Source organism: Oncorhynchus mykiss, chromosome 26 (genome assembly GCF_013265735.2).
Source record: "Oncorhynchus mykiss isolate Arlee chromosome 26, USDA_OmykA_1.1, whole genome shotgun sequence".
Lineage (NCBI taxonomy): Eukaryota > Metazoa > Chordata > Actinopteri > Salmoniformes > Salmonidae > Oncorhynchus > Oncorhynchus mykiss.
Genome location: NC_048590.1, coordinates 10213214 through 10226458, shown reverse-complemented (window position 1 = coordinate 10226458; position 13245 = coordinate 10213214). Strand labels below are relative to the sequence as shown.

The 13245-nt window shown below is 37.8% G+C and overlaps 1 protein-coding gene across 2 annotated transcripts; it reads left to right on the top strand.

Annotated features, from left to right (window-relative positions):
* The first annotated feature begins 754 nt into the window (after window positions 1–754).
* fut9a (fucosyltransferase 9a) lies at window positions 755–12925 on the top strand. Of its 2 annotated transcripts, XM_021585684.2 has the most exons (3): window positions 761–1293; window positions 5485–5686; window positions 6811–12925. In XM_021585684.2, exon 3 carries the CDS (start codon window positions 6819–6821, stop codon window positions 7905–7907), a length of 1089 nt encoding a protein of 362 aa, XP_021441359.1. In that variant the 5' UTR covers window positions 761–1293; window positions 5485–5686; window positions 6811–6818; the 3' UTR covers window positions 7908–12925. The 2 variants fall into 2 exon arrangements, with proteins under 2 accessions (XP_021441360.1, XP_021441359.1); XM_021585685.2 differs by having other exon boundaries at window positions 755–1293; window positions 5485–12925.
* The last annotated feature ends 320 nt before the right edge of the window (window positions 12926–13245 follow it).

The window sequence follows — 13245 nt, the reverse complement described above, 5'->3', positions numbered from 1 at the left end:
TGAGTCCATGCAACTTATTATGTGATTTGTTAAGCACATTTTTACTCCTAAACTTATTTAGGCTTGCCATAACAAAGGAGTTTAGTACTTACTTATTCACTCAAGACATTTCAACATTTCATTTTTTATTAATTTGTAAAAATGTCAAAAATCATAATTACACTTTGACATTGTTTTTTTTTTGTAGGACATTGATGACAACATATCTATATAATCATTTCAAATTCAGGCTGTAACACAACAAAATGTGGAAAATATCAAGGTGTGTGAATACTTTCTGAAGGCACTGTACATAACAATGACTAAGCAGCTAAGTTTCTGTTAATTGTAAACCATAATGCACGCATATATACATCCTTAATTAAAAGAAACATTGTGTACATTTAGGCTACTATTGTTATTTCAGGGTTTTCCTTCCTTATTTCTTTAAATACAGGACAGTTAACAAAAGGGGCAAACATTGTCATATCAACATTACCAACCTGGGTTACGTCCTACGAATCAGCCTCAACATTATCTCTTGTAATGCGCATAGTAGGCTACTGAATCTTTGAACAATTTAGATAGTCTATTTGAATAATCCCCTATCAAGTAAACTTTGATCACGAATCTTGTCAATTTAATGAGTATGTGTTTTACATATAGGTTATGCCTATGTTGTAGGCTACATGTCATTTTAATAATTTACTTGGAAACCACGTCACCTGCGAACAAATAATTGTATGAGCAGCGTCAATATTGCACATGCATTCCTGATTGAAAGATGGGGAACGTATGATACACATTACATTTATTCAGTAATGCATTTTTTGAACGCATGCCCAACTGATAGAATCTCTGCTAGGCTACCTACATTCGGTATCACGAATACACTTTCAGCCTATATCTGCATTGTCGGTAAATAGGGGCAAGGAAGGTAGCGCATGGGCAGCCAGTGAGGAATTATTCCACATCGCATCACATGCCTTACATGGCGTCCTTATATTTAACGAAACGATGCATTTGCTCAAATTTACTGAATTGAGAATAACAGTCATTTTCGAATTCTGCTAACCTTCTCAGTTAGGTCGCATGGGAGGGGGATTTTATATAGCCACCTTACATTGCAAGTTCGCGGAAACGTTATGGGTTTCGGCTCCTATGAATCCTGGCCAATTCCTGCAAATATTGCCATCAGCGCAAATATTTATTTGCATCCTTAACGTTTTCGGCATGTAGGACTGAATGTATGAGGGAACGACCCGGAAAAGCAATGGGAAGATATGCATATTTTAATACATGCTTGTCGAGATGGTGAGTAAAATTGATTTTTCTCCGCACCGTGTCAAAGCAGTGGTACCTCGTTTCGCAAGCCAAGATGTGCTAGCTAATTATAAATAAAACATCAAGAAGAATCCGAAGGAAATGCATATATCTCATCATTCAAGTCACCATTTTTGCATTAAGAAAAATACACTTTTGCATTAAGGTCATTGACGTTATAGGCATTTGTCTTCGATGATTTGCCCCACTATGAATGAGGATAAGGAGTAGCCTATGTTTACACGCCTGTCAGTGTTCTCAAAGATGCTTATATATGGCCCACATGATTTGAAGCTCTGTTGGTGCGTAAAAGGGCGTTTGTTAACCAGAGGGAATAGGGCTACAATAATATAAGGCTACATTTTTTACCAATAGATTTTATTTTACACACCAACTACAATGTTGAATGACACTCATTGCAAGCGTGTTTAGGCTACAACTGGTTTTTAAATGACCTTCAGTTGCACCGGCTGAAAATGAATTCTTACTTTTGATACTGCTCGTTTCAACCTTTCGCCAGTGTAGCCAAACCAAACGAGAAATGCAGGAAAAATTATTATAATAGCCAATCTGCAAATGGTCCTGTTTTATCCCGCCCTCTGATAGAGCCAATAGCCTACACAAGACCATTGCACCCCCACCCCCCAGTTGTCATACTAGTTTGAAAAAACATTTTGATCCCTGCATAAACTTATACATTTACCAAATGAAAATAAGCGCAATGAGCCATAGCAATTTCTCTATATAATTTATTTCTTTAACTTTAGTTTTGATCACCATGGAGACCTAACTATGCCACCTGTGAATGATGAACTATTATATTATTCTAAATGTCTCACCCTCACAGTTTATTTGTCTGCTTCCATTCAACCTTCATCATTATCATTTGAATACAGTCCTATTTTGCATACTATAGCTTTCCCTTAAATCCAACTTTATACATTTCAACCTTTTAAGCACATCGTATCACTCTAATACTTACAGAAAGTGGATTCCTGTCATGTAAGAGGATTTGGTGTACATGAAAATGCATTGATACTGTAAGCCTTTAAAATGAGGTGCATTTGTCTACCCTAGTCCATTCATGGCTGATGAACATGGCTCTCTTAACCACTGCTCAGTCACAAATGCCTGTCTGTATAGAAAAATAGTGCTGCCATAAGGCAATAAGCTAGAAAATTGTGAAAGACTCTGGAAATTGGAAAGTTACTGGTTTAACTAGAATCATTTCTTTGTAACTGTTTCAAGAAAATATGGAATATATGAAAAGAGTAGTCTAATTCTACACAGGCATTATTTGATTAGCTTTTTATTTTCTTATGTAACATGCAGGTCACAGGTGTGTGTTCAATTTACAAGAGCTTGGAACATTATGTGTTCACTCAGCCTTAAGATGGTAGCATGCTCATATGCATGCTATTGATGTGTGTGACATGGATATTTGAAAACTGTATTTTTCTGACAGTGATTCAGTTAATGTGTAGTGGGGGAGTAGGTGCTTAATTGAACTATCAGTATGCATGTGTGATGAGCATTCTTGCCTAAGACCTGAAGAATTGTGTTAGCTCCCAGAACGTATACCTAGGGCCTAGGCTTTAACTGAATAGGTTAACACTGAGATTAATCAAGTTCAGTATCAGGCCAGTCAAACATGTAAAGTAGTATCACCAAGTTATTCCAGTGGTGCAAGTCTACCCTGATTTAAAGCCAGAATCCTTAACAAAGCAGATACCCCGCCTCTGTTTTGATGAAAACCCATTTACTTGTTTCACATTTTGTTACGTTACAGCCTCATTCTAAAATGGATTGAATAAAATAAAATAAAATCAGCAATCTACACACAATACCCCATAATGGCAAAGTGAAAATAGGTTTGTATAAATTTTAGCAAATGTATTCAAAATAAATAACAGAAATACCTTATTTACATACGTATTCAGACCCTTTGCTATGAGATGTCAAATTGAGCACAGGTGCATCCTGTTTCCATTGATCATCCTTGAGATGTTTCTACAACTTGATTGGAGTCCACCTGTGGTAAATTAAATTGGTTGTATATGATTTGGAAAGGCACACATCTGTCTATATAAGGCCCCACAGTTGGCAGTTCATGTGAGAGCAAAAAAAAAACAAGCCGTGAGGTGGAAGGAATTGTCCGTTAATCTCTGAGAAAGGATTGTGTCGAGGCAGAGATCTGGGGAAGGGTACCAAAAAATGTCTGCAGCAATGAAGGACTCCACCATTCTTGAATGGAAGAAGTTTGGAACCATCAAGGCTCTTCCTAGAGCTGGCCGCCTGCCCAAACTGAGCAATCGAGGGAGAAGGGCCTTGGTCAGGGAGGTGACCAAGAACCTGATGGTTACTCTGGCAGAGCTCTAGAGTTGCTCTGTGGAGATGGGAGAACCTTCCAGAAGGACAACCATGTCTGCAGCACTCCACCGATCAGGCCTTTATGGTAGTGTGGCCAGACTGAAGCCATTCCTTAGTAAAAGGCACATGATGGTCCGCTTGGAGTTTGCCAATAGGCACATAAAGACTCTCAGACCATGAGAAACATGAGTCTCTGGTCTGATGAAACCAAGATTGAACTGCCAAGTGTCACGTCTGGAGGAAACCTGGCACCATCCCTATGGTGAAGCATGGTGGTGGCAGCATCATGCTGTGTGGATGTCTTTCAGTGACAGGGACTAGGAGACTATTCAGGATTGAGGCAAAGATGAATGAAGGAAGGTTCAGAGAGTTCCTTGATGAAAACCTGCTCCAGAGCACTCAGGACCTGGGCACTCAGGACCTACTGGGGTGAAGGTTAACCTTCCAACAGGACAACAACCCTAAGAACACAGCCAAGACAACACAGGAGTGGCTTCGGGACAAGTCTCTGAATGTCCTTAAGGGTCCGAGCCAGAGCCCGGACTTGAACCTGATCGGACATCTCTGGAGAGACCTGAAAATAGCTGTGCAGGAACGCTACCCATCCAACCTGACAGAGCTTGAAAGGATCTGCAGAGAAGAATGGGAGACACTCCCCAAATACAGTTGTGCAAAGAAGACGTGAGGCTGTAATCACTGCCAAAGGTTCTTCAGCAAAGTACTGAGTAAAAACAGTTTTTGCTTTTTCATTATGGGTACTGTGCTTAGATTTAAATAGCCCACCCAATTTACCTACCTCATCCCCATCCCAATACTGTTTATATTTATTTACTTTTCTGCTCTTTTTCACACCAGTATCTCTACCTGTACATGACCATCTGATCATTTATCCCTCCAGTGTTAATCTGCAAAATTGTAATTATTCGCCTACCTCCTCATGCCTTTTGCACACAATGTATATAGACTTATTTTTTTTTCTACTGTGTTATTGAATTGTTAATTGTTTACTCCATCTGTTCACACTGCTATGCTTTATCTTGGCCAGGTCGCAGTTGTAAATGAGAACTTGTTCTCAACTAGCCTACCTGGTTAAATAAAGGTGAAATAAAAATAAAATAAAAAAGATTGATGAGAGAAAAAAACAATTTAAAATATTTTAGAATAAGGCTGTAACCTAGCAAAATGTGGGAAAAGTCAAGGGGTCTGAATATTTTCCATAGGCACTGTAACTGTTTCAGTTTTAACCATGTTTTGAGGCTTTACAGTGTTTTTTTCTCACATTTACATTGTTTTCAAACATTGGTGTAAACAAGCTTATATTGCAGGTTCTGATGGGGTATGACAGTTGAACTAAGCTGATGAGGCATATAAGTTATATATTCTTTAAGAATCAATTAATATATATAATTAATTTACAAGTCCAAAAATGAATATAGCAATTCAATATTTGCACTTTAAATGGGCAATCTGAGATTGCTACAAAAACAAGCTTATATTTGAAGCAACACACATTATCCCTTTAAAGCTAGGATACTTAGTTGCTATCCATTCTTGTACTTATAAATTAATGATCTACCCATTGATTCTTGAAGAATATATAATGTATACATGCCTCATCAGCTTAGTTCATCTGCCATACCTCATCTGAACTCAAAATATAAGCTTGTTTTACTCTGTTTGTAAACAATGTGATTGTAAACAAACACTGTATAGCCTCAAAACATGGTTAAAACTGAAACAGTTAGTTAGGGTGCCTTCGGATACTCCCTTTTAACAAACTATTGTAACCCCACTTGTTCTTTTTTTCTTAAGGATACATCAATGAGATGACCTGGGAACTCAACATCAGACCAAAATCACTAGATGACTAAGGACCTTATTCCAACTGTGTGCAGCCATACCTCATTCAAACACTACTTCAAACACTACTACTGAGCCAATGTAGAACCTGCCCCTTCAGAATTCCATGACTTTTTTCCTTGCCTGGATTTCAGCACAAAGTCAAATCTACCAGGTGTGGAATAGTTCTTTTTTTCTTTGATACTTTTGAACTAATAGTAAAATGATTTAATGCAGATTCAATGTTACATTACCTTTTTAGATATGTACTTCTCAGTGCAAATTAGAATTATAAGACTGCTAGGGAGAGACGATGCTTTTTTACCAATCGCAAACTAGCCCAACCCACTTGGCACAGATGTCAGTTCAATGTCTAATGTTGATTAACATTTGGTTGAGATGTCAACTAATGTGAAATCAACCAAACATTTCACCATGTCAGTGGATTTAGGTTCTAAGTTGGGTGAAAAAGACAAAATTCCCTTACATTGATTACTTTTTGTTAATCCAAACCGTTTTTCATGTTGATTCAACGTCATCAGATTACATTTTTTTTTTTATGAAATGGCGCAGAAACAATGTTAATGCAACCAATCTTTGCCCAGTGGGAAGCACTGTACTTTAAAAAGCTTCTACGTCTTTCTGTCTTTATTCAAACCACACTGCACGACATGGTACAAGTTAAGAAAGAGGGCTGTTAGTAGTATTTGTGGACGTGGTCTCTCAACTTTGACAGAGAAGTTTAGACTTGAGGTATGTAAGACAGCTGCTTCTCACAATCATCTGAGAAGATATTATAAATCATCACCATACTCGGTTCACAGCAGAGCAGACTTTCATAGGCCCTGTACCTTTTGCACCATAGTTTGTTTATGTTTATATCCATTGGTTATTGCAGGTATTCGAAAGGCACACTTGATTTACCTTGCCCAGTGAAGATACACATTTGGAGCCATTTTATCGGCCCCTAGTTGAATCTCTGCCTACTCTGCAAACCGGGCGAGCTAATCTAGTGTGCCCATTCACAAATTGCCTCAACACACTTCTCACACTGCACGAGCCACAACAAAAATGTTTGCCAAACAGTTCATTGAACGTGACAAGAGAATGTAAAAGCTATTGTTTAACATTGTTGGCCCCATCGTACTGTATAAGGCAAGGACAGACACTTACAAACAATCTCAAACTTGTGTCATCATTCCTCTCTTCCTCTTATTCACTGGAAAGAGTCATTCTGATTAAATAAGGAATTCATAGATTTATTGAGTTTAATTTTTGTTTTTTTACGTATCTTTATAGGACAGAGTATGCCATCTGCACCTTTCCACAGAATTCTACGACCCCTTCTAGTTGGCACCTTCCTACTGGGCTGTTTTGTGACTCTGTTTTTGATGTACTTTAAACCGTCTACTAGCTGGCTATCAGGTCCCGTAGAGTCAACAGCATCCACAATCCGAGTTAAAAACCTCTTCTCCGCCAAGAGTGACAAAAACCTGACCACTGTACTCATCTGGCTCTGGCCCTTTGGACAGACCTATGACCTGGGTGTCTGCAGCTCTCTGTTCAACATTGAAGGCTGTTTCATCACAGCAGATCGGAACCTATATAATAAGTCAGATGGTGTCGTCATACATCACAGGGATATCTGTACTGATCTCTCCAACCTGCCCCCCCTTCAGCGTCCCTCCTTCCAAAAGTGGATATGGATGAATCTAGAGTCACCATCTCACTCCTCTCAGCTGCCCGGTATCGAAAACCTGTTCAATTTAACTCTGAACTATCGCCAGGATGCTGATATCGAAGTGCCTTATGGGTCGATCGTGACGGCCCAAGGGGACGAGGATTTCGTGCCTCCGAGCAAAAGCAAATTGATCTGCTGGATTGTCAGCAACTGGAACCCGGATCATGTGCGAGTGAAGTACTACAACGAGCTATACAAACACATTGAGGTTCGCGCTTACGGACAAGCCTTTGGGGAGTACATTGCGGATCAAGACTACTTTCCTACCATCGCCAGTTGTAAATTCTACTTGGCATTTGAGAACTCAATTCACAAAGACTACATCACAGAGAAACTGTATAACCCACTCTCTGTAGGGACGGTGCCTGTGGTTTTAGGCCCGCCAAGACAGAACTATGAGAACTTTGTCCAGGGGGATGCTTTTATCCATGTGGATGACTTCACCTCTCCCAAAGAGTTGGCTGACTATCTCCTGCTCTTGGACAAAAATGAGGAAATGTACCTCAGGTACTTTGAGTGGCGACGGCACTTTAAGGTGAAAAAGGCATACTTCTGGGCCGAACACACATGCCTCGCTTGTGATTATCTCAGAAGGCACAAAGAGTACAAGGCATTCAATAACCTCGATAAATGGTATTGGGGTGGAACACCTTGAAGGCCCAAGAAATTGTTGTTTTGCTGTTGGAGGCATTGCTTGAAAAATATCTTTAGTCATGGACAATGCTTCAACATGTTTTTCTCAGTGGTTACAGGGGCCCAAATTAGCCATTCCCTTTTTTTATTTTGTTACCAGCCAGATTTGCTCAGCCTTACTTTTGTCTATTGCATTTTCATTCAATCATGTATTTATGTTGTAGTCATTTGCAATGCATTTAATATTTGTTTTATAAAATAACACTTTTATATTTAATCTCTGAACGTGACCACATTTGCTGCTATGTGTTTTTTTATGATGTACTGTAACTTGGGAATCAAGCTGACATGCCACATCTTTCATCTGGCAGTATACACAATATTGTGGTGTTGAAATTGTAGTTTTTGTAATTGTAACTAGTATTTTTTTTTCCTTTTTTTCTGTGGAATGTTCATGTTGAATTTGTTGTCCTCAGGGCACTATTGAAAATGAGTCACTGGTCTCAATGGGCTCCCAAGATTAAATGAAAGTTAAATAAATAAAAAATAAAAAATTCAGTAAGTAATTGAAGAAATAGTTGTTTCAATTAAAATATTTATGTACTATTTATTGAATTGCGACAGTGTATGATAAAATACCATCTAAAATTCGTGATACAGTCATCTATGCAGTGTTTACTGAACTTCAAATGTAAAAGTAGTTCAGTTTTGTTATCTACTGTATATTGTACATGTGTGTTTTTGAGAAATCACCCTCAATTTATTTTTGCAAGGTTGCATTTGCAAAACAAATGGATAGTCATCTTTGATCGTGTATGTACAGTAACACATTGTAGAAAGAAGGAAAGATAACAAAAAAATACTGACAAAGTGTGTCAGGGGAGAATAGTGAACTTATTATGCTAATAGTGGTTTCTTAGTGGGCATTATCACATTAAATGCATTGCAGTTCTTTAAAATGCCCCAAGCTCAGTTTTCATACCATGCTGTGTAAATGCTAATTTTGTCAACATTTTCTCCACTGAACAATGCATCTAAACAGCTCTCAGCATGATGGTTGAATCGGTAACACTTTATTTGAACTGTACATAATAAGAGTCATAATATAACAAACATTTCTGAAGTAGTTATAACAAGTGTTATGAGAACAGTTAATGCCACTTGCAATTTTCAGTTGTTGACACCTATCAAGACTACATAAATGTGTCATAACCATGAGAAATGTTGTGACAGTTTTTCCTAAAGGGTAACACTACCTTAATGAAGTAAACTATTCACAATTTCATTAGTTTAATATTGTCATAACATTATCCTACCAGCCACTAACCTTTCATTACATTTTTTCTATAATCTATGATATTGGCCTATTACACTTAGCGCCATTTAGCACTTTCATCAAGTCTAAGCACTTCACATTTCCAGTAAAAGCTCTCTGACCTCATCCACCTGCAATGTGTAACACCCATCTGGATCATGCACAGCAGCAGTGGAGAGATAAGACGTGAATGTGCCAATTGGAATTAGGGTATGATTAGGTGCTGGGATATAACGCGTATTAATGATCACTTTACTGTAACTGCAGATACCTTACATAATTATATCATAATTCACCAAAATAAACATAAGGAGTGTCATTTTATTAAATTTTTTACACTTCTGTTTATAACACAATGCCAGGTTACCTACACTACAGCTAACCATTTTAGCCTTGATGTGTAAGTGACAAACTTATGTTAATAATACCTGTCAGTATGTCATGTTTACGACAATATTATGATGCTGGTATGTTGTAGCTACAGTTCAAATACAGTGTAGGGACACTTTCTTTGAAGGTTGAATACATGAAGCATTCTTATCAGCACATATAAACTATTCATAACACACCCATGAAATCAGTAACATCAAAGACCTTAAGAATACATTCAATAAGCATACAGTAATATTATTTGTCATTAGTGACGTTTAAATGTGAAAATAAAAGTCCTATGAACCGACAGATTTTGGGCAGAACAAAAAAACAATTTATTCCCTTATGTTACTTTATTGGTTCTGAAATACTGTTTATTTTTGTACTATTTCCATTTTGTGTATCACTATGCATGTTGTGTTATCATTGATACTTTTAGGTTACTTTTAAATTAATTTCCAAAATGTATAGCCAGATAGATTCACACAATCTATAGATTGTATGAAAACTTGTCACAATGACCATCAAAGATATGAACCACAGAGTTAGACTGACCGGTCAACCGAATGGGCAATATAACTTCTGTAGACTACATTTAAATTGTATTTTATTTTATTTAACCTTTATTTAAATCAAACATAACTGTTGCTTACATGTTCTAAAAATACATCAGATATTTATAGTATCTGGCTATATGGTTGGAAAACACATGTAACATGCAATCAATGTTAATTAAGGTAATAATAATAAATGTTTGAGAAGGTGAATTTAAAAGTTAAGGACATTTCAGTGTTCCGAACTACCTCCATTCCTGACATTTTCGTATCTCTGTGTTCCTACTGTAGATGCTTTATGAATGAATACACTATGAAGAACTTTATAAATGTTACTTACACCTTCATGGATGTGTTATGAATTTGTATTATTATGTTGTTGTGAATGCTTTATGTATCAGTAACGAACTTCCCTGTGCTTGCCTAGCTGTGCCACTTCCACCTGCTCCAGCACACCCCGAGACCATAACCTTGGACCTCTGCCTCGCAAACACACGTGCTCGCCCTCTTGAAACACATTTAATTAGCTGCGCCACCAAAAAGGTACCAATGCAATGGTGCAGGTGGTGGTTTCAAGCTCGATTCAGTCCGTATAGCGGAGGAGCCGCGGTATAGAGCGATTGAAATTTAAAGGTAATTTTCCGATTGAGCTAACATATGCAGCAGCGTCTGTCGTGAATGCAGTCTCCGCAAACACGGGAACGTTGCATTTCAATTATAATCGCACTATACCGGGGATATTCTGCTATACAGATTGAATCAAAACCTTTGTTTAACCAATTCAATTTGGTTATATATGTAACCTTCAAAGAAAGTAACCTAAATAGTTGCTGTTGAGTCTTAACGCAAAACGTATGTAAGACTTTCAAAATATATTTTATGCAAGATTAGTTTGTACCTGGTGAAAATACTCAACTTTCAGGTTGTTTTCATTTTGTTGTATTTACTGTGAGTGGGACCATTAGTGTAAAGAGGATGATTATAAATATTTGTTATATAGACAATAAAAAAAACAATCAGTCTATGTGTATAAACTGAAAGGTTATTTTAATAAGGTGGTGTAAGGGACAAGGACACAACATAAAGCATGTCGCCCGTGTGCAGCGGGCAGCCGCCCTATAGCCTCTGACCACAGGACATCGGCTGTCATTTTCTTTCCAAACGATTCTTCATGTTGAAACGTCAACTTTCGTTGACACCCAGAAGATCTACTGCACACGACTGACGTTCGTAATGATGTGTCCCATCCTCAAAACTAGTACACTGACATGTAGACGAGCAGAATTCTGTAACTTTCTTTTTAAAAACACCCCACAGCTCTACCATTAATTAAATAACGTAGAAAGATTTTAGAACAACAGTCTTCAACAGTCTTGATTGAATGGCATTTTTTCTCCCACTGTTCCAGGCTGTGATTGGTTGATACTGCCCGGGACATAGCCTAGTTCCAAATACTGAATCAGCCCAGCGCCAGCGGTGCATTATAGCCTTCTGCCAGTCAAGGGAGAGCTGCACAGACCATAGCTAAGTCAATCAGTCTACCTACCGTAGATAATATTGTGGGCAGCTGTAATATCTAGGCTAACCTTGGTTGGACTGTATTTATACTCACACTAAATTAGCTAGCTACTAATGGACTAGCTAAGCTTTGATAACAAATTGCTAACACACATTTTCACCAGCTGCACAAAGTGAGTAGTGTCCTGTGAGTAGACCAACTCTGCTTTGACAACAACAGCTAGCTAGCTAGCTAGTTGATTAATTTGCTGAGGTAGGTAATAATACCTATATTGCTAGTCTAAAAAACAACAGCACATAGCCTATTAGGGTCAGCAAACCATAACATTTTTACAGCCACAGCCAAAGATTTCAGCTAATAAAAAGCTTGCCTTCAGCTCAGCCACTGGCATTGTCTTGCTTTGATCTTCTGGCTATGTCAACTAATCCTATTCTCAAATTATGAAATAAAATGCATTCAATCAAGACCGTCAAATGGCATTCTAAACACTTTTGAATAATGTGTATATATTTTTAATGTTTCAGTCTCGTTTTAACTTTCAAGTGTTGCCAGCTTTGAATAATGATTTGTGCTTCAAAGCAGCTTTATGAATGAGGGGTAAAGAAAAGAGACACTTATACCGGAGAGCCAGCGTTGAAGACAACAGTAATACTGTTTTGGAAAGGCCGTTTTTCTTCAAGTGAGGCAATTATACAAAAGAGAATGCAGACAGTTTTTCTTTTATCCTGTTGACATGACCTAATTTCAACCCTCCTGTTGACATTTTGCAGCGATATATCTTTTATTCACACATAAATGTATGACTCATTGGCTGTCTCAAATGGAGCTATTGTGAGTTCATGAACTGTCCCAGAATATGACTATGAAACTTCCAGGTATGGTTTCATATTGTACAGTTTCACTTCATGTATGAAACAGAGGTTTCTTGTTAAGTGTGATCTGTTGCAACAGGTTTGTTCTCTTGTTGTCTGAACTTTCTTTGTTCTTTGCACAAACATGTCAATTCTTTTTTTCTGTGAGTAAGTACATTAGGAGAGTGGCTTAGGATGTGTTTTTTATTCGAGTTGGTGCAAAGTTGGTGTCCATGGACATTATCTCGGCATGAAGTGCATTCTTCATGTTTTGCTGAATCTTAATTGGGCAATGACGTTTCTGCCAGTTTACTGAAAGAGATGTTGAATCGATCATTGTTAGGTTTTTGCCAAATCATTGTATTTTGCCAATGTGTATAACTGTAGATGTCTGGTATTGTCAAGAAAATAAAGACATTTAAAAAAGAGCATACGTTTTAGGGTTAGTATACATACATATCCATATAGATTGGAAGACACAATGTCCCTATTTACTAAGTTTAATCTTCATACGGTTTCACTAAGAAACATAAGGCTCTATTCAATCTGTATCTTTGAAGCTAGTTCCGACGGACATTTTCGCTTATAAATTGATCTGTGGGTACCCTAGATCGAAATGGCTTGCATTGAGCGATAGCCCTGGTTCACACGGACACAGTAGTACTGTAATTTGTCTGAGCCTCTGTGACATAGGATGTGAAATCTGAAACCACTTCAAGCTGGGGATGTCCCTTCTACTATTTAATTCA

What these genes read in the sequence shown, in the direction of transcription:
- fut9a (XM_021585685.2), top strand. Translation starts at nt 6,819, where the DNA reads ATGCCATCTGCACCTTTCCACAGAATTCTACGACCCCTTCTAGTTGGC.